The 24344-nt window shown below is 41.9% G+C and overlaps 2 protein-coding genes and 1 long non-coding RNA gene across 5 annotated transcripts in view; 1 reads left to right on the top strand and 2 right to left on the bottom strand.

Annotated features, from left to right (window-relative positions):
* ME3 (malic enzyme 3) overlaps positions 1-14085 on the top strand; it is a 1085505-nt gene extending 1071420 nt beyond the window's left edge. For both annotated transcript variants that reach the window (XM_050755844.1, XM_050755845.1), the window contains 7 exons: positions 5685-5782; positions 6083-6196; positions 7836-7941; positions 8901-9043; positions 9620-9793; positions 12283-12381; positions 13753-14085. In XM_050755844.1, coding sequence (XP_050611801.1) covers positions 5685-5782; positions 6083-6196; positions 7836-7941; positions 8901-9043; positions 9620-9793; positions 12283-12381; positions 13753-13914 — 896 coding nt within the window. In that variant the 3' untranslated portion in view covers positions 13915-14085. The remainder of the gene's footprint in view (positions 1-5684; positions 5783-6082; positions 6197-7835; positions 7942-8900; positions 9044-9619; positions 9794-12282; positions 12382-13752) is intronic.
* LOC126934943 (uncharacterized) lies at positions 1063-20342 on the bottom strand. 2 transcript variants are annotated; one of them, XR_007719155.1, is made up of 5 exons: positions 19792-20342; positions 15160-15397; positions 10583-11028; positions 10258-10335; positions 1063-1481 (listed from the first exon to the last, which is right to left on the bottom strand). It is a non-coding gene; the product is annotated as an uncharacterized LOC126934943 (long non-coding RNA). The 2 variants fall into 2 exon arrangements; XR_007719156.1 differs by lacking the exon at positions 10583-11028.
* Positions 20343-20542: 200 nt separating this feature from the next.
* LOC126934930 (protein tyrosine phosphatase type IVA 1-like) lies at positions 20543-22332 on the bottom strand. The gene has a single exon (XM_050755910.1). The coding sequence runs from the start codon at positions 21605-21607 to the stop codon at positions 21086-21088; it is 522 nt and encodes a 173-aa protein (XP_050611867.1). The 5' UTR covers positions 21608-22332; the 3' UTR covers positions 20543-21085.
* Between the last annotated feature and the right edge of the window lie 2012 nt (positions 22333-24344).

The raw sequence follows: 24344 nt of genomic DNA, 5'->3' as shown, positions 1-24344 counted from the left end.
TTATGGGCAGAGAGTAAGAAGTATGGAGTTATTTGCAGGGAGGCAGAGAAAATGGGGAGTTCCACATAATAAATGAACTTTGGAGAAAATTAAGGACAAAGGGGATTTGGAGATTTCAGGAGAGGGTCATACAATTCATTTCTCCTTGCCCTCTCTTTAAGTGATTTAAATACTTATTTAAATTGCTTGTTGATACTTTCTTGGATGTCAGCTTGGTGTTTCTTGTGAATGCAGTACAGTCCTGAGCCTGACCATGATACAGCCCAGCTTCATTCAGGTTACATTCAGGTTAGATGAAAAAGTAGATATGGGAAAAGGAGGGGTGGTTAAGGATGCCTGGGGTAGCAAGGAATGTCTTGCTGATCATTTGGGCTGAGTCTTAAGGAATAATGAACTGCAAAAGGGTCTTCTAGATAGGGAGAATAGCAGGGAAATGTACATAAGCATAAACATGCATGGTATGTTTAGGCAACAAGGAATAATACTACTGGTACATAGAGTACACGGGGAGGCACTGCAGAGGTAAGTTGATACTGATAAGTTACTTTTCTGTACATAAACTAACAAAAAGTATGTAATGAACAACTGTTTTATAATAGCCATCACACTTGCGATCATTTAGTAATTTCTTTCCTTACAAACAGAAATGAGCTTGGTCTATTTTGTTACTATGGTATCCTCAGTACCTGAGCCTGGTTCATAACTAATGCTCAAAAAATAAATGAATGTAACAATTTCCAGTGATCTCTGACTACCCAGACTACCCACTGTGTTCTACTGTTTTGTGCCCAAATTTTCATAAACTGGGAGTTCCCTGATGGCAAGGATCATGTATGATTCATCTCCGTCTTCCACAGTGCCTGGCATGGTGCCTGTCACTTTCTAGGCCCTCAGAAGGTGCACAATGCATACTTTGGGGACCATGGGAAGGATGTTAGGAAGTCCCAGTATCCTCAGCCCTGTCCCTGTGACACTGCCAACAGTTCAACACTCCCTCTAGGTAACAGCTGTGTGAAGACAGGGGTGCCTGCACCCCATCTTCTGACAAGTATGATCCTGCATAGAGTCCCACCTTCTGATGTCCACAATGATGAATGTGCACTTATTGGCCACCAACTGTTTGCTGTACCCCCATCTCAGCCACTGAGCCAAGTATAAATCTAGGAGAAGGCCCACCCCAGAGCTAGCAAAAAATAAGCCACCTAGAAAACTGGAAACAGAGAATATAGAAAATCCACTCATACCCCCACCCTGCAACCATTAGTATTTTGTAAGTTCCTTCTGGATTCTATGTGTGTGATACATTACAATTAGAATCATCACATGCATACCATTTAATGTTCTCTTCCTTCCAGCCAACTCAATGGAACATAGGTTAGTGCTTAAGCACACAGGTCCTAGAGCTTGAGTCCCTGGATTCACATCCTGGCTCTCTTATATGATCTTGTACAGTTCAGCAAACCATACCTTATTTTCCCAATCTGTAAAATGAAGATGGCAACAATGAGGATTAAATAAATAACTGTCTTCATGTTAAGACATATAAAGTACTTGGAACAATATCTGATGTTAGTGACTAGCTTCATAGCATTTTCCATGTTGCTGCATAATATTCATGATGATCATTTTTGATAGCTATAAAACAGTCTACTGTGTCTACCCTGGCTACTTTACTTAATCATTACTCCTTTGTTAGATGTGTAGGTTATTTCCAGCCATTCCGTATTAAAAATAACACTGTCATAAATATCCTAGTATATACATTTTGGATTTTACCATATATAGATTCTCAAAAGTAGAAGTATAAGGTCAAAGGGCAAATATATTTTATGCCTTTGCTCTAGATGGGGAAACAGTTCTCCACAAAAGATTGTAGCACTTCAAAACACAAAGGATATTGGGACATTTTACTTTTCATTCCTCCCTCACCAGTCATAGATGACAACTTTTTTTTTAATTATCCAAATGTAATAAGCCATAAATAGTCCTACTTTAATTTTGTTTTGTTTTGTTTTGGTTTGGTTTCACCATCGTGGGGGCTTAGCGTTGCTGATTGTGATTTATTGTGAGCTCTCTGTATCAGTCTATACCACTTGCTTTAACAGAGAACACTTAATATTTTAAAAAATGTTAATTGTCTATTAAAGAATTCAAAAGCCAAAAAAGAAACACTAAGGATCTGCTACGACTCCTGAGGCTAAGGGAACAAAGGAAAGAGGAGGTGGCAGTTAGTGGCATTGGTGTCACTTAGTGGCAGCTATGAGGCTAGTTCTCTCAGTGATGGCCAAACTGCAAACTGCGTTCAACTTCTGCTTCAAGAACAAACTGCTGCTGGGAAGTTGAAGAACTAAGACTGTGGGGCTGGCAGATTTAGCAAAACCAAATGCAGAACACTCAGTTAAATTTCGGTGATAGAAACAAATAATTTTTAGTGTATTTATGCTCATATTGCATAGGACATACTTATACTAAAAAAAACTTGTTGTTTATCTAAAAATCAAATTTTACAAAGTGTCCTACATTTTACCTTGCAATCCTAAGAAGACGGATGATGCTGGGGGAGGGGGGAACACATTATCCCCCTCACCTAGCCCTTGTCTCCCTCTAGCACCTACTATTGGCAGAGCCCAGCATAGAGCAAGTTGGCAAAGCTGAAAAGTGGTTTGCAGACAAAGCAGTGTAAAGAAGCTGAGAAACAATTACCCAATAATTGGTACAGTCCACCCTTCTGGCTATTCAGCATCCACATACACTGTCTGGCACATATGTACTTCCACACAACAAAAACAACTCTGGCCAGGTGTGGTGGCTGACGCCTGTAATCCCAGCACTTTGGGAGGTCAAGGCTGGCAGATCACCTTAGGTCAGGAGTTTGAGACCAGCCTGGCCAACATGCCAAAACCCTGTCTCTACTAAAAATACAAAAAATTAGCTTGGCTTTTTGGTGGCTGCCTGTAATCCCAGCTACTTGGAAGGCTGAGGCAGGAGAATTGCTTGAATCCAGGAGGCAGAGGTTGCAGTGAGCTAAGATCATGCCATTGCACTTCAGCCTGGGTGACAGAGTGAGATTCTGTCTAAAATTAAAAAAAAAAAAAAAAAAAAAAAAAACTTCTAACAAAATGCCTCACAACATTTAACTAGTTTTCCAACAAATGAAGACATTCTCACCTTCTCTCCGACATGGGGATAGACAATGTCCCAACAGACATTTTAGTCAGCTCTGGAAGATAGTCATGCTATCCACCTCTAAGCAGAATTAATAGCTCATAAAATTCAGTCACATTTGAAAACTCTGTTATCTAAAGACTAACATGTGGAATTAATCTCCAACAGAACTTATATAAAATAATAGGGAGGAGAAGGGAGAAGAAATTAGCTCATGTATACCATTATAGTCACATTATGATCAAGGAAGAAAAATATGCATGGCTGCTATATTCCTTGTTTCTGTAACCAGTCATGATGTCAAAGGTGACTTTTGTAAATTTTTTCTTCAACCTTCCGTTCCATGTTTTCTTGTCCTCAGACAGGACCTCAGGTGGCCAGGATTCTTTACCCAGTAGAGTGACCCAAACCTTCATTTCTGAAGGATCTGAATCCTCCATAGGCCTGAATCTCCTTCGTTGCAATAGTATTTATTAATGTTTGCTATTGAGCATGGAAATATGAAGATACTCCCCTAGAAGACTCCCCTAGGCTTCAGACATAGTCCTCCTTGTCCTCACTGTCCCTTTGATTATCAGGATGAATCACAACAGCCAGAAAAGTAATCCCCTTCTTTGCCCACTTATTTAGCAGCATGAAGAGCCCCAGCTAGCCAGGGAGCTGTTTCAACTCCCAATTCAATAGAACCATGTCATAAATCCTAATGGAAGTATTTCCTTCTTGGCAACTGAGACCTCCAATCCAGCAGGGCACAAAATTAAAGAGACAGGAAGCAAAAATTCTGTATGTGGGTTATTAGGTGAAATGGTGAGAAGAGCCACTCCCATTTCCACCTCGCAATTTCTAGACCCATACATTTTGGCTATGAGAGAAAAACACAATGTCTTGCTTGCTAAGTCATCATACATTGCATCCCATAAAAGAGAAGCTCATTATCTCCATAAGGTGTTGCTTCGACTTAAGCCTTAAGTAATTCTTCAGTAGGCCATTCTACTGATCTACTAAGCCTGCTGCTCCTGAGTGGCTGAGCACAAGTTAAGACCAGTGAATTTCATGGCGTGAGCATATTGCTGCCCATCTTTTACTGTGAAGTAAACTCCTTGATTAAAAGCCTTGCTGTCTGTAATATATCTGGATGACAAACAGGTATTTCAAACATCCATAAATGATGGTGCTGGCAGAAGCATTATAGACAAGGAAAGAAATCCATATCCAGAATGTATATCTGCTCCAGTTAGGACAGATTTCTTTCCTGTCCATGATGGGAGCAGTCTAGTGTAATCATCCTGCCACCAGGTGAATGGTCCCCCCAGGGAACGGTGCCCATCAGGAGCTCAGCATTGTTCTCTGTGTTTGACAGGTTAATCATTCAACAGTAACAGGCCAGCTTGGTAAGATGAAGCCCATGCATAGCCTCCATCCTTACCACCATGGCTGTTTTATGCATAAGTCCATTAAGCTAACCCTGGGTGACTAAAGAAAGATGCTGTCTAACATACCCAGGCCATGCCATTTTGTTCACCTGATTATTGAAAGACTGTTTTCATCATGTCCTTTGATAAACTCTCACATGGGGCACAAATATCCTCTTACTCTGTATCTATCCCAAGAGGTCCATCACCTACCTTTTCCCCAGACCTCCTTATCACCAATCTTACTATTTTGTTCTTTCCAAGTCCCTGACCATTCAGCTAAACCATTAGCTCATGAATCAATGTTGTGCTAACCATCCCTTGGACGAAAGCATACAACTAAATTTACCACATGAAGTCATGTCCACTGTCCTTCACCATTACCTTTGAAGGCTACCTTTTACTGGGGCTGTGAAGCTGCTACCACCTTACACTTCTAGTTGGTACCAGCATATTATTCACAACAACTTGTAAACCAAGCCCAAGTTTTTTCTCCTTGGTCAGCTACTCTTAAGGAATCCCCAATGAGGCCTTAGATGTGGATTCAGGGAAAAGTCATGTAGCAGTGGTTCGAATGAATCTGAGCCACCTACTCATACGACTTACTTATTCCTTCCAGACATACTCAAGCTATTTGATGATGGTGTGTGACCAGACACACCCAACCTTATGACTTGGTGGATAAGATACGCAGCTCAGGCCATATGGTCATTTAATGTCACATGGCCAGGTTGTGTTCTCATTTTTTTAAATGTTTTTATGCATTTAGCCCTTATATAATTCTGAGAGGCTCGTGCTTTTTTTGTCTTCCATTATATTTATCATTTTCTTTATGAATGATGGTGGTAGCAGCACCTGGCTATCTGATCCCATCTTATGGGGTCAAGTAACAAACCAGGAGCTGTTTCTCAACTTCAACAACAAAAAAAGTTATCTGCAAAAAAGAGCATGGATTTGCACCAAAACTTGCATGCCTACAGGGCATAAGGGCTAAGAAAAGTTGCCTGTTCCTCCACTGGTCCAAGGTGTGGGGAACTCTGCCAAGGGTCTTCTCTTGGGAGCTGGGGGCCTGTGGCCAGAGGTTGATCTCAGGCCACTCTGTTTCAGGCACAGCCTCCGTTGCTGTGGCAGGGATCCTGGCTGCTCTGCGAATCACCAAGAACAAGCTTTCCAATCACGTGTTTGTTTTCCAAGGTGCAGGCGAGGTAGGTGGCATTAAGGGTTTCTTTTGTTGCTCCAGGAAGAGAATAAGAATGGATGGAAGTATATCAAAAAAGGGAGGCCTTCTGGGGTTCTGAAGAGAGGAAACAGAACAGACATATTGTGATCATTGCAGCTGCCTAGGCTCTGACAATTGGGTGTCTCAAGACAAGGACTTAATTGGGGCTCCTGGGAGTCATGGAGGTGGGGGAAAGAAGAGGGGGTCATTATGGTGAGACATCAGATAAAAATGTTCAGCAGCTGTTTGCCCTGTGTCTGAACGTCCACCCTATGGTACCTTCCAGGCAGCTATGGGCATTGCCCACCTCCTTGTCATGGCCCTAGAGAAAGAAGGTGTACCGAAGGCAGAGGCCACAAGAAAGATCTGGATGGTGGACTCTAAAGGGCTCATTGTCAAGGTACTGTCAGTCTGGAGACCTGGAGGTTTCCTGACACCTTACAGCTTCCAGGAACTGGACTGGAAGAGGTCCCCAAGAAGTAAACTGCTCAATCAGAATAGAGAGCAAAACGAGGGCAATGGCCTAAACTCCAAAGCAGAAGATTCATCCCTAAGTAGCCTTAATTGTTTCTGTCCAAAAGTTTGTGCAAATGTGTAGATGTGTGCCCCTTTAGTCTTGTCCCCCACCACTTCCTGACTTGCACTAGCCTCCAGCCACATTAAATCATAGTTTCCAAAAGCAGCCTGCTCTCTGTCTTTCACATCTTTACACATCTTGTTATTCTGCCTGAATTGCTTTCCTCCGTTTTTCCACATGCCAACTCTCAACCCTTAACCCCTTCCCAGTTTCCTCCTTATCTTCTGATAGTGCTCAAATATTACCTCCTCCAAAAAGCTTATTTCCTGCATCTATGCTCCATACATTGTACTTACCACACTGTACAGAAGTTGTCCCTTTCCAGTTTCCCCACTAGACTACAGTCTTGATATCAATGCCTGGCACATAGTAAGTGCATAATTAATGTGTGAGGCATGAATGAAAGAATGAATGAGAGAGAAATAGTCCAGCTTCCAGCTAGCATGTGTTGAGAGACACAACTGAAGGACCCCTCCGTTAGAGCTATACTCGGTGCTTTAATTCCCAGAATTTCACTAACATAGAGTGTCAGTGAGAGACAAAAAATTATGGCAGAGATGGGAAAAGGGGAAGTGCATAAGGACATTGACCAAGAATGGCAGAGATCCTCAGCATAACTGACCTTCTTATTGTTCCATATGGGGCCAGATTTCTTCTGGAAGGAACTTAGCCTTGGAGATTCCTCTTCCCATCCCCACGTCTTTCCAGAGCATAATCTGGCCACAGGTGTAGGCTGCCAGGGACTGCCACTCTTCCCTCTTATCCATCTTTCAACATCATTCTTCTCACTCCATCAAGCTCAACCCTAGCCAAGGAGCTCTCAAAGCTGACATCTTTGCACTGGTTCCCATGAGGCCAGCTAACCCAAAGAAGTCATCAGAAGCATCTGAACCCATTTACCAGCACTTATGCCAGCCTGTCACCCACCCACTTCCATTTGAAGAAATGTGAAGAACTGGAGCTGTTTGGGCATGGCCAGTCATTCTAAGACCTTCCTGGAGCTTAGTTTAGTATTATTCACAGAGGAATTAATGGCTTTTATAAGCATATTCAAATAAGCTCCCTGACCCTGGGTGGCACAGGTCCCCATCCCTCAACTGAGCTTGGGTGGTGGGTGCCTTGGGCCAAAGGGTCTCAGTGAGACTCAGGCATTGCCCGAAAGCCTTTCTCTCCTGGCCCAGGAAGCCAGAATCCTAACAGCTCAAAGAAATTCTTTATGGATTCTCCATATGTGGTTTGGGTTAAAGAAACGTGCACACACACACACATACCCCACTCTCACACTTAGGTCCCACCATGGGTTCTGCCAGGAAATGTAGTCAAGAAGATGGGCCCCAAAACATGACAGCTCAGACCAAAGCATGGGGATCAGCAGGAAATGCTCTCAGAGTTTCCAAATGCATCTGTACTCCTGCCCAACAGGCCATCATGACCACAGCTGCTCTGTGTTCTTTTCCTATAGGGGAGGAGCCACCTGAACCATGAAAAGGAGATGTTTGCCCAAGACCATCCTGAAGTGAACTCCCTGGAGGAGGTGGTGAGGCTGGTGAAGCCCACAGCCATCATAGGTAGGAGGAGGGAGGGTACCCACTGCCCAGCCCAACTAACCCTCTTCACTTGCAGATGGAGAGACAGAAGCTCAGCCAGGAAGTCTAAGTAACCCATGGAAACAGCTATTTTCCCTATCCCAAGTGCAATTCAATGCCACAAACTGTTATTGAGTGGCTACTATATAGAAACCATAGAACTAAGGCACCAGAGTTAGGGCTCAATGATGCAGAAATATACAATACAATGAAAAAGTGCAAGGCTGGTCTCTCTCTTTCTCTTTCTCTCTCTTTTTTTCTCTTTTTTTTTTTTTTTTTTTTTTTTTTTTTGAGACAGAGTTTTGCTCTTTCATCCAGGCTGGAGCACAATGGTGCAATCTCAGGTCACTGCAACCTCTGCCCCCTAGGTTCAACTGATTCTCCTGCCTCAGCCTCCAAAGTAGCTGGCATTATAGGTGCCCGCTACCATGCCCAGCTAATTTTTGTATTTTTAGTAGAGACTGATTTTCACCATTTGGGCCAGGCTGGTCTCAAACTCCTGACCTCAGGTGAACTGCCCCTGCCCCACTGCCCCCCGGCCTCCCAAAGTGCTAGGATTTCAGGCATGAGCCACCACACCCAGCCTGGTCTCTCTAACCACAATGAGATGGGCATTCCTCTCCCAAAGCAGACCCTGGCATCTCCCTGTGTCCTGAGGAGCAGCTCACTGTCCATGGAAATGCCCAGGAATGCCTTCACAGGAGCAGCTTAACTGGCAGGGACCTGAGGTGGACCAGTAGTCCCTTAGAGATGAAAAGGAGGTCTCAGGCAGCTCAAGCAGGAAGATTATTTTCCGTTCTGCTCCCTCAGTCCTTGTGGCAAATGCTGGGCCCAAGACCAAGTCTTTCATGGTGTTCCTAGTTCCCCCACCACCACCGGCAGAAGAGGAATAGGTTGTTTTTAAAGAGTAGGCATCCCCACTACCCCCCTTTTCCCTGTAGGTGTTGCTGCCATCGCAGGAGCCTTCACGGAGCAGATTCTGAGGGACATGGCCTCCTTCCACGAGCGCCCTATCATCTTTGCCCTGAGCAACCCCACCAGCAAGGCCGAGTGCACGGCTGAGAAGTGCTACCGGGTCACCGAGGTCAGCGGGGAGTCCTTCCTTCCCCCGGCTGAGAGGACATAGTAACAATTACTATGAGTAACCCCATGAGGGTGAAAAATATTCGTACATTGCTGATGAGCAAACTGAGTTTCAGAAAGATGAAGTAACATGCCCAAGGTCACAGAACTAATAAGGAGTGGAGCTGGCTGTCAAACCCAGGTCTGACTCCAAAGCCCAAGCTCTTTGTGCTATGCTGCTTAAGGTTCACCCTTAATAACACAGAGGTTTGACCAGAACCCAGAACCTGAGGCACTTGTACACTCTAGGCCACATTCTGTCATGTCCTGGGTTGGCCCTGCCAGGAGGTGACAAAAATGTTACTGTGAACACCATCACCTTTCAGCAGTTTCTTGGCTGCTAAATAGCAGGTGAGGGCTGAGCTTTCTGGTCAAATGAACAGATGTGCTTTAAATACCTGCCATGTTCTCAGCACGGTGCTGGGCATTTGGGAGAGGATGAAGAAGGGTCCAACATTTGGAAAATAAGAATAGGGGGCCACGATTATTACCCCAAACCAATCTCCAAGTTCATCTCTGGTTTTCTTCCTGCCTCCAGGGCCGGGGGATTTTTGCCAGTGGAAGTCCTTTTAAGAGTGTGACTCTGGAAGATGGCAAGACCTTCATTCCTGGGCAGGGAAACAATGCTTACGTGTTCCCTGGGGTGGCACTGGGAGTCATCGCCGGCGGGATCCGGCACATCCCAGATGAGATCTTCCTCCTGACAGCAGAGGTATCACTGTCCTTGCTTCTTCAAATGCTTGCAGTAGGGTTTGTGGGTTAACACTGGGTCCTATACTGGATCTCTCTTATCTCTGCTGCCCATCTGCCCCAACGTTGCCAGTGGATTCCCAAAGTGCTTAAACCTCAAGCATCTCTCATGGCCACCCTGAAGCTTGACCTCTTCAATCACACATGGGGCTTTTGACAGGGAATGAGGAATAGTGGCGAAGGGTATTAGCAAGAGGCACTAACAGAGGAGGAGACATGCCTCATTCTGCCCCCTGCCTCCTAGCAATGCCATCTAGATGCCTAGACAGAGGAGATGCCATCAAAGCCACCTAAAACTGAGGGCTTGTGGACTATGATAGGTGATGGCTTCTTCTAGCCACAGGCCTTAACCAAATCACTAGAGTAACTGGCGGTAGTAAGCCCCACTAGGACAGTTTTCTGTGAGGGAGGGGGTGGGTGTCATACCTGGTTTTTTCTCCTTGGAAGACCCAGATCTTGAACACTGATATGAGTGTTGGAGATGTACCTGTTCTAGGTATTTTACTAGAAAAGTGCACAAAAGAGTTCTTTACTAGACATGATGAAAACCATGAAATAATTAATTAAGAATGACAACCTATATTCACACTAATGGTTATTGATAACAGTTACAGTGGCTGAAATTACCAGGTGGTTACCAAGTGCCAGGCACCTGACATTTATCCTCGCCCTGACAAAAGCAAGCCACAGAAATGTCTCTGTTGGGAGGTTAAGCTAATCAAAGCCATATATAAATATTAAACATATTTACATGTAATAAGCTCCAAAGGCTCTCCTGTGACTTCTAACATCCTTCTGCATTTCCTCCTCACTGAGGCACTGGTGAAAGCCTGAAGCCAATGAGACATGTGTATGGCTTCCACACAGCCCTGTCTGGATCCATTTCTGTGAGTCCCACAGGGAGCTAACCTCATGCACCAGGTCCCTTCTTACTATGTCTAGTCTTTGAGCCCTGGCTCTCCAAGGCTGTGCAAATAATGTCTCCTAAAGGCTCTTCAGCTGCCCCCTGCCCCATGCACACTAATTATGACTTTGTGTTACAGTTCTCTCTTCCTCTTGTCTGAGTACTCTGTTTGTCTTTCTTCTCACTGCTATGGTGGGTGTTCTTGTCCTGTAGCTGTGAGCAGAGCTGTGTGAAGCCCCCATCAGATGGAAAGAGTCACTTTCTGCTTGAAGTCAGCCTGAAAGCAAAGTCCCCTGTTGAGTAGAAACACAATTGCTAGAGTCCTTCCTGTGCAATACCATGAGACATCCACACATCTGCCCCACTACCTCCAGTACAGTGAGACAGTTCAGCTCCATCATTTCATGAACAGTGTCCATCAATTATACAGGAATCTCTCCTGGATCTACTTGTTATCACCCACTGTGAGGAAGATAAAGCCCCTCCCCTATAGGAGCTCACATTACGGTCTTTAAAGGCCTGGCAAGTTATATTTCTGAAAAGGGTATTTTTAGTGAAGATAATTTAAGTTGAATTTGATTTTCAATTAATATAGGCTTTAAGGAGATGTGCATGCACCACCTAATTTCACTGTAACAACTCTGTAAAATAGGTCAAGTTTGACCTATGACCAGTGAGCATTTGACTGAATGAATGGAAAAGAAAGATGGAAGTGTGAGAAGGAGGTAGAGGGGGAGGCTCACTTCCCTCATATCTGAAAACATTGAGGAGAGACCAACTTCTCAGTCTTGTCACTTCTAAGACACACAGTTCTCAGAGAGCACAAGTGGCATTTCCCAAGTTTAAATTTAACACCAGAAGACTGGGTGGGAGTAGATTCAGAGCCACGACATTAAAGAGGTTGATTTGCAAGGCTGAACAAACTCCAGCGTCTTAGCCTGGAGGATGAGGGCCTGTGGCAGATGAGGCTTAACCCTCAGAGGCAAGCTCTGAACCTGGAAGGGAAGCTATGGGAGGCTCTGTTCTCAGGATGATGTGCTTAGGACATTTATTTCAATAAGGTATGAGGAGAGGCCTTCCTCAGACTGAGACCAGGGCTGGAAGGAAGAGCTCCAGGAGACTGAACAAAAAGATATAACACAGGCTAGATGGTCACTCAAGATGGTACCAAGCACGTAGAAGGAGGCTGGGACCCAGGAAGCGAGGGACTCAGGGATCCCCATGCAATAGGCTGGACCAGCCAAGAGGAGATCTCATAGCCTTTGCTTTGCAGGCCACAAATTTATTCATCTTGGCTCTAGTGATTTTCCTTTGGAATTCAGAGACACTTAATGTTGTTTTAAGCCTCAGCCAGTCTTACAGTACAGAAAGGATGTGTCCTCTCTTAAGCCCAAGCATTAAGCTTCCCTGGTAACAGAGCCAACAGTTGGAACTGCAGTGTTTGACTAACTATGCAGGGTGGGGTCAGTCTCTAGGGTAATGGGTTGGGCTTGTTTTGGGAAGGCAGAGACTCAGCTTATTCCTCTCGGTTCTCTCCTTCTCCCCAGCAAATTGCCCAGGAAGTCTCTGAGCAGCATCTGTCCCAGGGGAGACTGTACCCACCACTGAGCACCATCCGAGACGTGTCTTTGAGAATTGCCATCAAAGTAAGGGGCATCCTACCCCTGTAATATGGGTAGTGAGGCTCAAACACTTTCTCTGTCTGTGACTTTAGGAGGGTTAAGGGGATGGAAACTATGGAGACATTGGATCTTCTTGAGCTGCACTACACGTAACCCAGAGGCTGGGTGACAAACTCTTGTTTGCAGCTTGAGCTCCACCCCAAACACCCACCCAGGCCAGTTCTGGGAAAGCTCCTGGATTTCCCCTAATACACCAAGCAGAAAGGTCATCAAAGTCCATGGACCAGAATATGGGAATATTTTAGAAATGACTCATAAGCGCCCATTTATAAGAAAGGTCAGCTTGCATAGCATCATGGAAAAAGCTCAGACTTTGGGGTCCCAGCTCTGCCAATCAGCAATGGTATAACATTGGCCCAATCACTTCACTTCCCTGAGCCTCAGTTTCCTCCTTCTTCAAAGGGCCAGTAGTTCCTCTCCCAGAATTCTGGAGATTGGCAGAGAACAGTGAAAAAGCTCCATACCCAGTGCTCTCTCGGCCAGGGTAAATCTCTTCCTTCCCCTTTTTCTCAGAATGGCTGGCTATGGGGTGATCAGTTTCATGGAATATTCCAAACTATAAAACTGTGCAGAGATGATGGGTTTTCAAAGAATCAGAACATGGTGCAATAAAGACTGGCCCAACATTGATAACTGTTAAAGCTGGATAATAGATACATGAGGGTTTATCATACTATTATTTCTATTAGTGTGCATGTTTTACATTTTCTATAAGTTTAAAAATAATTTCAGAAAATGCATTGTACAACAGCACACACTACTCACGAGTTGTCAGAATTCAGAATCAAGCCTCAAGATTAACAGTCCAGCTCAGGGTCCAGCTTCACCCTGTCAGTTTCTTCCTTTGGGCGATATTTAGATTCACATTCTCCTGAAGCCAAATCTAATACCCAAAGAACAGTGTCCAGGCTGTTCATCCAATTTAACCCATATTCTAGTGGAAAAAAAAATCAGGTTCTAGACACATTTGCCTGTTGTCTAATTTTATCAACACTGCTCCAGAGAAAAGTCTCTTTACTCCCATTTTACAGATGAGGAAACTGAGGCTCAGCAAGGATAATATCACCTCTGAGGACCCACAGGCCTTTGGAAGCAGGCAGAATTTATGCTGAAGCCTCTTGATCCTGGCTCAGTATTTATTCCACTATGTTGAAGCTGCCTGTTCAGAAAGAAAGCTTAAAATCCTTCCTATCCAGTTGTTTCATGAGTGATACTCATGAAAGGAACAAATCTGGTTCCTTAAGGTGTATTCCCCTCCCTCATGATCCCAAGCAAGGATCCTTACGCAGGTTTCCCCTTAGATTCGGTTCCTTAGCCAAACATGTTTTTCTCTAGGTTCTCGACTACGCGTACAAACACAACCTGGCTTCCTACTACCCAGAGCCTAAGGACAAGGAGGCTTTTGTAAGATCCCTGGTCTACACTCCAGACTATGACTCCTTTACACTGGACAGCTATACTTGGCCCAAGGAAGCCATGAATGTTCAGACGGTCTGATGCAGTCTCAGAGCCTGGTATGGGGCTAGATGAAGCCCAGAGTAACACCCACAATATAAATGGGTTCCAAAATGGCCCAAGTGAATCCTTGTCGCTGTGTTTTTTCTTTTAAACTTTCTGGTATGAGAGGAGATGCCAAGGCATACAGTGAATAAAAGCCTTGTCTCTGAAGGCCCTGGGAGTTCACTTTTCTGAACCCTCCTCTGAGTTCCTTCCTAAGCATTTCTTCATCCATTAATCACCAACTATTGGCCAGGCCTTGTGGGAAATGCAGAATCTCACCTAGAATCCTACCTTTACAGAGCTCTGGCTCTAGTGGAGGAAACTGGACACAATTCATTTTGCCATAAGGGAGAAAGTGGTAAGTTCATGAAAGAAGAGCAGATAAAAACTGAGGGCAGTCAGAAAAGGGAGAGGATGCTTCCTATGGAAATGTAAGAGAAGACTTCAGGGACAGCAGTGTTTGCACTGAGTCCCAAGAAGAAAAGATGGGTGGGAGTCATGGGGAGATGAATAATGTGAGCACAGCCACTAGCCAGAAAGCACAGTCCACCCATCAGGGAGTTTAGTCCATGTCAGCAACACACGCCCTTCAAGACTCGGCAGTGCGTGAAATTAAGAGTGGCTAGGGGCAGCTCGCTAACTATTCAGGTCACTGCCCTTAGGTTGCTGAGTCTTAGACATTCTTTTTTCTAAAAGGAAAACCAGAGAAATGTGGGTGGGGATGGTCAGCCTGCCAAGGAGTGAGGAGGAAGAGAGGCAGTGAGAGGAAGAGCACCACAGGGAGTTCTAGGGAAGACTTCATTTCATTTTCCTGGCTCTGGAACACACTCTGGCTTCCATCCTTCATTCTCTGAAGTAGTTGAGCAATCCAAAGCAGTTTTCTTAGTGAGTAATATCAGTCCATCCTGGGTGTTTCTTAGACCAAGTTCAGTGCTAGCCTTCATCTCTCTCATGTTCAGCAGAGCCCATATCATAGGGGTGGGGGCAGGAGAGAGCTTGCAGCCCCCTGAAATTAGATACTACTAAGATGTTAAGACATGTTGAGATGGCAGCTTCCAGCCTCTAATTTCATTGTATAATAAAGGAATCAATAAATCATGCTTAGGGCCCTACTCCTGCTGCCACCTCAGCCTCAGGATCTCCACTGCCAGCAACGAATAGGTCCTATATGACCAACTCTCAAGGACAGACTAGATGGACTATTAGACTTATAGAGGAGTAATTAGCAGAGATACCACTCACCTCTTGCTCAGGTCTTATTCTTCCAAGAACTGCTTCCTCGGTGCTGATGTTTCCTCGGTGCTAATGAAGAATATCCTGAGAAAACATCCCTCCTCTACGATCCTTGGGCTCATAGAGAATGAAAAACTATTCAGAAGAGAGTTTGAAGAGCGAAGCTGGAATCTGAACACCATGGAATTTTTGACACTATCTTTTTACATCATGTTCCACAACTTCTTCTGTACCTCTGCTACATATCCTTTATAATCAATATAGTAGAAAAGAAAAGCAATAGTAGAGAAAATCAATGAAAGCAAAATAGGTTTTTTGAAATGATTAAATAAACAAACTTCCGCTATACTAAACAAGACAAAAAGAAAGAAGATACAAATTACACTTCCTTTGTTCCAGCCACACTGACCATCTTGCCAGCACTAAGCACATGTGCTTTCAAGCCTGTGCTGATATTATCCATGCTTGGTCTCTCCTTCTGGGAAGTCCTTCCCTTCCCCTTTTTTCTCTTTACCGATTAAATTTTAGTTCACTCTAACTTTCTGCCTGGAAACAGCATTCACCCTTACAATTCAAATGCAATTGGCTCTATAGAGTAACAGAATCAATAACTAAATTAGAAATCAATAAACAGAAAACTATGGGAAATTCCAAAATACTGGAAAACAGTACATTTCAAAATAACCCACAGATCAAAGAAGAAATCACAAGCCAAGTTATATATGTTGAACTGAGTTTTTAAAATCATATGAAAATTAATAAGATATAGCTAAAGCAGTATTTAGAAAGAAACTTTATAGCTTTAAAGGTTGTCATGGTTAATTTTACGGCACCACAGGGTGCCCAGATATTTGATCAAATGTTATTCTGGGTGTTTCTGTGAGGGTATCTTTGGATGAGATTAACATTTAAATCATTAAACTAAGTAAAGTAGATTGCCCTCCACTAATTGCCCTCATCCAATTAGTTGAAGGCCTGAATAGAAAAAATGGATTGACCCTCCCTTGAGTAAGAGAGACTTACTCCTACCTGATGCCCTTCTAACTGGGATATTGGCTTTTTCCTGCGTTTAGACAGGAACTATACCATCATCTCTCCTAGGTCTCCAGCTTGCTGACTCACCCTATAGATCTTAGAATTTGACAGCTTCCATAATCATGTGAGCCAAGCCAATTCCTTATAATAAATCAACAGAGAGAGAGAGAAAGATCCTATTGATTCTGTTTCTCTGGAGTACCCTGACTAATGCAAATTTCTATATCAGAAGAGAAAGAAAGAAAGAAAGGAAAGAACAAAAGTCTCAAGTGAATAATTTAAACTTCCTCCTTAAGAAACTGGGGGTGGGGGACAGCAAACGAAATTCAAAGCAAGTAAAGATTAGAGCACAAATCAATATATCTATAATAAGTAATGAAATTAGTAATTAAAAAATCTTTCCCCCAAGAAAAGCCATGTCCAGATGGCTTCATTTGCTGGAATTTATCAAATACTGAAGTAATAACACCAATTATTCAGAAACTCTTTCAGAAAATAGGGGAGGGAACACTTCCCAAATCATTCTATGATACTCGTATTGCCATATCAAAGCCAGATAAAGGTAGCACAAGAAAAGTACAGGCCAATATCCTTCATGAATATAGATGCAAAAATCCTAAACAAAATATTAGCAAACCAAATTCAGCAACATGAAATTTTAAAATTACATACAACAAACAAGTGGGCTTTATCCTCAGAAATATAGTTTTTTAACATTCAAAAATTGTTCAGTATGGTTGTTCAACAATATTAATAGAATGAAAGACAAAAAATCATACAATCATGCCAATAGATATGAAGAAAGCATTTGAAAAACATCAACGCCTGTTTATGAAAAAACTCTAAACAAAGTAGAAATAGAAAAGAACATCCTCAACTTAACAAAGGACATCTATAAAGAGCCAAAGATAATATTTAATGGCAAAAGAATGAACACTTTCTCCCTAAGATCTGGAACAAGGCAAGGATGTTGTTTTTACCACTTCTAGTCAACACGGAGGGTGTTTAGCCAGTGCAACGAAGCAAGAAAGAGAAGCTAAAGGTGTCAAGACTGGAAACAGAGTTAATACTGCCTTGATTCACAGAGGACCTAATCCTGCATGTAAAAAATGCTAAAGAACACATACACATTCATTCATTCATTCATTCATTCATTCATTCATTCTCTCTCTCTCTCTCTCTCTCTCTCTCTCTCTCTGTTTACTGGAACTAATAAATTAGTTTTGAAAGGTCACCAAACACAAGGTCAACATACAAAAACCAGTTGTATTTCTATATGCTGGCAGCAAATGATCTAAAAATAAAATTAAGAAAACAATTTCATTTACAACTGCATCAAAAAGAAAAGATACTTAGGAATAAATTTTAGAAGTGCAAGTATAGTATACCGAACACTACAAAACATTGCTGATAGAAATTAAAGGTCTAAATAAATTGAGAGAGATTCTTTGTTCATGGATTCGAAGACTCAATATTGTCAAAATTGCAATTCTCTTCATATTGATCTATAAAGTCAACACTATACCTATCAAAACCCTTGTAGGCTTTTTTGGTGAAAACTTACAGGCTGATTCTAAAATGTATATGGAAATGTAAAGGATCTCAAAGAGTCAAAAAAAAGTATAAAGAAGAACAAAGTGCCCTATTCAATGTCAAGAACCTTCCATAAAGATACAATGATCAAGACTGTGTGGTCCAATAGCAGAGCCGTGAAATCAATCTAAGTTTTCATCAGTCGATGGTTGGATAAAGAAAATGGAGAAGAAAATGAATATATATGTACAATGGAATACTATTCAGCCATAAAAAAGGAATAAAATCATGTGTTTTGCAGCAACATAAATAGAACTGGAGGCCCTTACGTGAAACAATTCAGAAACAGAAAGTGAAATGCCATATGTTCTCATAATTGGGAACTAAATAACGCATACACAGGAACAAAGAATGTGGAATCTCACTGGAGAACTGGAAGGGTGGGAGGGTGGAAGAGGAGTGAGGCATAAGAATTTACTTAATGGGTATAATGTGCACTATTTGAGTAATGATTACACTAAAAGCCCATACTTCACCACTATGCAATATATGCATGTAACAAAACTGCACTTGTACACCTTAAATTTATACCAAAAAAAGACTGTGTGGTCATATAAATAAATGAAGCAGAACTGAGAGTTCACAAATAAGTTTTTACATTTATGGTAAATTGGCTTTTAATCAGAATTACTAAGGTAATTCATTGGGGGAAAGAGAGTCTTTTGAACAAATTGTGCTGAAACAATTGAATAGCCACATGCAAAATAAAGTTAACTTAGCCACCTCACACTAAACACAAAAATTAACCTTTACACATCTCAAAACAAACAAAAACTAACCTGAAACGGATCACAGACCTAAATGTGAGAGCTAAAACTGTAAAATTTCTAGGAGAAATTATAGCAGAAAATCTTTATGACTTAGGTTGAGGAGAGTTCTGAGATACAACTTTAAAAGCATGATTCATGAAAGAAATAAATTGTGTTTCATCAAAATTTAAAATTTTGCACTTTGAAACACTTTTTTGGGGAGGAAAAAAGACAAGCAGCAGACTGGGAGAAAATAATTGCAAATCATATATCTGATAAAGACATTGGATCCAGAATATATAAAGAACTACTTCAACTTAATAAGATGACAATTCAAATTTTAAAATGAGGAAAATATTTAAATCAGCATTTTATCCAAAAAGATAGGTGAATGGCTAACAAGCACATGAAAAAATGCTTAACATTATTAGTAATATGAAAATTAAAACCACAATGGTATAACTACGCTCACCAGAATGGCTATAATAAAAAAGAGATGCGTTGGTAAGAATGTGGAGAACTTTGTCTCCTAAGCACTATTAGATTGAGGGGGAGTTCCTTTGCCTTTTAAGTCTTCACTCTAACTCCCCAGCCTCCCATACATAGCCCCAGTATTCAGCAAGTATCATTTAAGAGAGTGGATGCTGTGGTTGCACCACCTAGATCCTGCCTTGGGTCTGAAACACTCATTCCTCCAGATGCCATTATCAGCTGAGGGCCCACAGCTGCATTGCTCTCTAGGCATTGCCCTCAACAGAAGGTGAACGCTTCACCCAAGATTATGCCGTCATCCCCAAGGGAAGCCTACAGGCAATGACTGGTTGATTCAAGGGCCCAAAGGCCCAGCTTCCTAGCCTCAATTGAGAACACCTCTAAATAGCCATCCCATCCTCAGAGCTCCCTATGAGACTGCCTGAGGCTACTGTTGCAACTGCTATGTATCACCATTCAACTTCTTATGCCCTATCCTATTTCTCTTGCTCCCCCATAGGTGTGGTTCCCTGAGAAGACACCCTAATAATCCTTTGGATGCCAATCTCAGATTCAGTGTCTGTTTCCTGGGGAACCCAACTTATAACAGGTAGAGGAAACTGGCCAAAGTTCTTAATTTTCCAATTTGTTGCACCAGCCCCACGTGACCACCAAAAGCTTTTCTGGGTTTCCCTTTCCCTCAGGACAGACCCTCTTCATGGACCAAGCTTGATCCTTATTAGTCCATGTCCAGAATCAGTAAATGTCCCTAGAAAATAAAATGGTCACTTACCTCAGGAGGCCTCCTCCCTGTCTGGAATTCCCATTCACCTAGTCCTTATTGCTTTCATAGCTCTCACATATCTTTAAATATGATCTTTGTAATTTTTCCATCTTTTTCTAGTTGTTGCAGGAAAAGTTTTAGGCTGCCATGACCTACTACATCCTATTTAGAAGTGGAAGGCTCTAGAGAGATTTTCAAAATTACAGATGTGTGGATATTAACTTCTTTCCTAATTTAATTGAATTGTGGTGATAAAAGGTGTTCTGTATTTTTCAAATAGCTTAAAATGTGCTGAAATGGGTTTATAGTCAAATATATGGTCAAAAGTAATAGTTCATGTACTCTTATAAATACGTATTCTCCCACTGTTGGATGCAATGCCCTTTGTATGTTCATGGGATTGAGTTTGTTGACTGTTTTGTGTAGATCTATATCCAGAATCTTGATTTTGTGTACTTGATCTGCTTCTGAAAGAGGGACAATAAAATTTCCCACTGCTATAGTAAACTTGTCAATTTTCCTTGTAATTCTGTCCATATTTGCTCTATTTACCTTGGACCAATGCATATTTACCTTTTAAAATACATTTACTAAATTAAAAGTCCTAGTTCATATGTTCTGCACAAGATCAAAACAACATTTTACTAGAAATATTTCATAGTCTCCTCTAATTTTGTCTTCGGGGCCCTCCCTGTTAAGTTACACCCCAACCGTAAACATCAATGATAAGGCCTTTTTATCTGAAGACATTCAACACATATGCTTCTGTACAACGTGGATTTTGCATGAACTTTCAATCAGACGTTGATTTTTCAAAATGGAGGTTTTCATAACAAAATGAGATTAGAGAAAGACATCAGATAATCACAAGATGTGTAAAGACTCCAACAAAATCACCTGTTGGACAAACTTCATGTATACTGTGACCCATGTGGGATGGTAAACATGAAGCAGGCAAATAATCATATAGGCCCTACTTGCAGTGTTTGATATGACTTAAGGCATGAACTACATAAAGTTATAGTTCCTGGAGTTTTAATTCTGTATGACACTAAAAATACACAAATTTTGTACTGAGGATCTTGGCATCTAATCTGCAGATTTCTTATGTATTTTTTCTGGCATGGGAATAGCACTAAGCCAAACATAGAAGTCGCATTTCTGTTAAATTCGTGACTTTTCAATATCCCTGTGGAAGCTTCATCAGACTTATTCACTAAGCCCATATGTTGGCTAAAATGTACAATAAATTAGGTCTTGTCTGAAGTCCCACTTTCAAGGCAATAGCATCAGGCAGTCAGGTTTATTGAATACAACAATTGTTTCTGTGACCACTGGAGTCTTTGAAGCAAAGCCGCATTTGAGAACGATATTTCTCCAAATACAAAAGTTGCTTGCTGTTAAAAGCGCCGCGCCGTTTTTCTCTTATAAACCGTACTGCATCTTCGTTTTTCATTCCACTTTCAATTAATGCTAGGGCAACAAGCACCGGAGTCCTCCCAAGACCTGCAACACAGTGAACGGCAATACAACAACCAGGTTCTTCACGAAACTTAACGTCTACAAGACTTAACCAGTCATCAACAATCCGGTTGGATGGTGATGAACCATCATCAAAAGGCCAATCCAGAAACTGGATGCCTTCTTTCTCCACAAGAGCAGGGTCATAAGTTGCTTCACATACTCTTACCATTGTGGTAACCCCGTATTTCTTAAGTTCTTCTATAAATCTGTTTAAGGTCGAATTGGTTGGGTTATGTATGATTAGAAATCTCATGTTCCCGTATATGACTTCCACTGGAGCTGGGTGATTCATTGGAGCCATGTTAATTTAGTTTAAAAAAAAAAAAAAAGACACTGATATGGTTATGAAAAAAATTAAAAATTTTTGAATACAGAAATGATGTCAAGAAACTGAAGTCTATGCCAATATACTCCACTTGAAATTCACAGAGCTTTGAATATGAAGTTGGTACTGACAGGAAATGAAATGAACCTTCCAACAAGAAGCCGCGGTTCTTCAATTCAGTAATTCTCAGCCAATGGAAAGGAAGTGCGCCAAGGGTTACCCCATCTAGGTCAGAACTCTTGTAAAATGCTCTGATGATCTCAGTTCTACACTTCTGTGTCCAGGTGACCTGCTTTGCGGGGGCTTCTTGGTGGGGCAGTAACGACTCTCCACCATTCATTTGTCCTCATAAAGGTCGTGCTGAACCTGGCAGTAATCTCCAGGGCCCTTCAGAAACTCCATAAACACGCGATCAAGAATACCACAGAAAGGAATATGTTTACTCAGAACAATGGTGGCCTAACCATACAGCTGGGCCCGCGGGCGGCCGCAGCACTGCCTGGAGCAGCCGCAGTCGTCGCGGTGAAGCTGCAGTGGGATAACAAACTCTAGTAGGACCAGCTGAGCGCCTCCACTGAGCCAACATGCGCACGCCGAGGTGCCGTTGCGTCACAAGCCCTCTCTTTCGTAGACGGCGCGCGACGCGCGAACCCCTTCACTAATCGCGGTTGGGCGGACCAGTGAGGACGTCATCACTGCCGCCGCCGACGTGAGCCGGTTGCTGAAGCGAAGAAGCGCTGGATGAATCCAGAGTTTCCTTGTCTCCCACTCGAGAGGAGAGGGACTGAGGAGCGACGCGCGGGTGGTGGGATAGGAAGCATGGAAGAGGCTGGACAGAAACTGCAGGAAGACAAGGTAAGGTTGCGGAAGATTTCCCAGCCGTTGACTCTGACTAGTGTATCTTTTCCTACCTGTTTCATGTTTGTGTCTCTTGGGAACAACATAATATTTGGCGCTTTTTTTTTTCCGCATAAATCCAGTCTGACAAACTTTTTTAGCTGAAAAAGCACGTATGCATTTTTGCCCTCTTATTTTATGCTATTTGACCTATATTTCTATATTTTTTACCCTTTCTTGACTTGTCTTGGATTAAGGTTTTCCCTCTACTCTTTTGGAAGTTTTTATTGGGGCTAATACTTCCGTAGCACTTATTTTAGAGTAAGCGCTGTTCGAAGCTTAATCTAAATGTAATACAAAACCCCTATGAATTAGATACTAGTGTCATTTCTACTGTCCTGTCTTTAAAAACCTAGGGATAGAACGGTAATTTGCCTAAGGTCACACAGCTAGTAAATGGCAGGGATGAGACTGTTTTTAAAAAAACTAATTTTTACTTTTATTATAAATTCAGAGGGTGCACGTGCACATTTGTTACATGGGTATATTGCGTGACCCAGAGTATGAATGATGATTCTGTCACCCAGATAGTGAGCATAGTACCCAATAGGTAGTTTTGCAAGGCTAAGATCTGAATCCCGGAATTTTGGCTCTGGAGTCTGCCTCTCTAATACATATGGTCTATTATATACCCTATTTCTGTTCTTTTAGTGCTTAAATAACTTAGAAAAAGTCAAACATGGTTCAGAATCTTTTCCTGTCTCTTGAAGGAATTCAGTATGCTTTAACTATTAACGTTGTCAAGCATCTTAATCTTTTAACGCCACAAATTGGACATTATTGTTTATACAAATCAATGTTTGTTTACGTTTATTCATATTATCAGTTTCTTTGCTCACTATTCCTTCTTGCAGCTCGATTCTTTCTGAGGTTACTTTCTTTTTTCCAAAAGCATTTTTTTGGAGGTTCCTTTGAATATCTGATCAACTTTGATAAATGTTTTATATATGCTAGAAAATCTCTCACTGTTGAATCCATTTCCCTTATTGTTAGTAAACCATTATTTTGTTTTTTTCTTTAGGTTTCTTTTTTGGCTTTATTCTAAAATTCTTTTACTTTCCCTTCATTGTTAAAAGTTTTGCTGGGTACACAATTCTACCTTGACATTTTCTCTCAGCCCTTTGAAGGAAGGAAGAAAGGGGCCATGTGAAGGCCAGGAAGCAAAGTCTAGACATTTTAGAAAATTCTAACAGTTGTTAGAGAAGAAACCTGAGAATAAGAATATCTTCAGAGGGCTGAGAGAAAATGTCAGTATAGAATTGTGTACCCAGCAAAACTATGTAAAAATCAAGGCAAAGTAACAGAATTTTAGGAGAGAAAAAGCCAAAAAAGAAAAGTGAAAGGGAAGTTTCAAGAGCAAATTAAATCCTTTACTTTTGATAGCCTAAGCTTGTAAAAATGGTGAAGGAAAGCCATCTAGAACAGGGATTCTTGGCCTGTGGTCCAGGGGGCCTAGGAAACTTGTAACTGCGTGCAGAATGTTGTATAGGAATATGTACCTGTTTTTAGGAGAAGGGTATATATTTTTCATCAGATTCTTAGAAGACTCCATGACTGCCCAAAACATTGAAAACCACTGAAATAGGAAATCCTTTGATACATTAATCGGTCTGGCTGTGCTGTATTTCTGGAAAAGACAGAACTTGATGATAGCAAGTTGGGGCTAATTACAGAGTTAGACTAATACAAGAATAGTAGTTAACAAGGAGGATCATTGAAGAAGATCCAAATTAGAAAGACTTGCTCAGAAATCTGCTGTTTAGTGAAGGACTATAAAAAAGCTTGATTCTTAAAACGGTTGAATGATAGAAAACAT

This window comes from Macaca thibetana, chromosome 14 (assembly GCF_024542745.1).
Source record: "Macaca thibetana thibetana isolate TM-01 chromosome 14, ASM2454274v1, whole genome shotgun sequence".
In the NCBI taxonomy this organism is placed as follows: Eukaryota; Metazoa; Chordata; class Mammalia; order Primates; family Cercopithecidae; genus Macaca; species Macaca thibetana.
Note: the sequence above shows the minus strand (reverse complement) of the source record. Positions and strands in the feature narration are given on the sequence as shown.

Bases quoted from the DNA above. Each gene is read 5' to 3' on its own strand.
- LOC126934930 (XM_050755910.1), bottom strand. From the start codon at position 21,607: ATGGCTCCAATGAATCACCCAGCTCCAGTGGAAGTCATATACGGGAAC.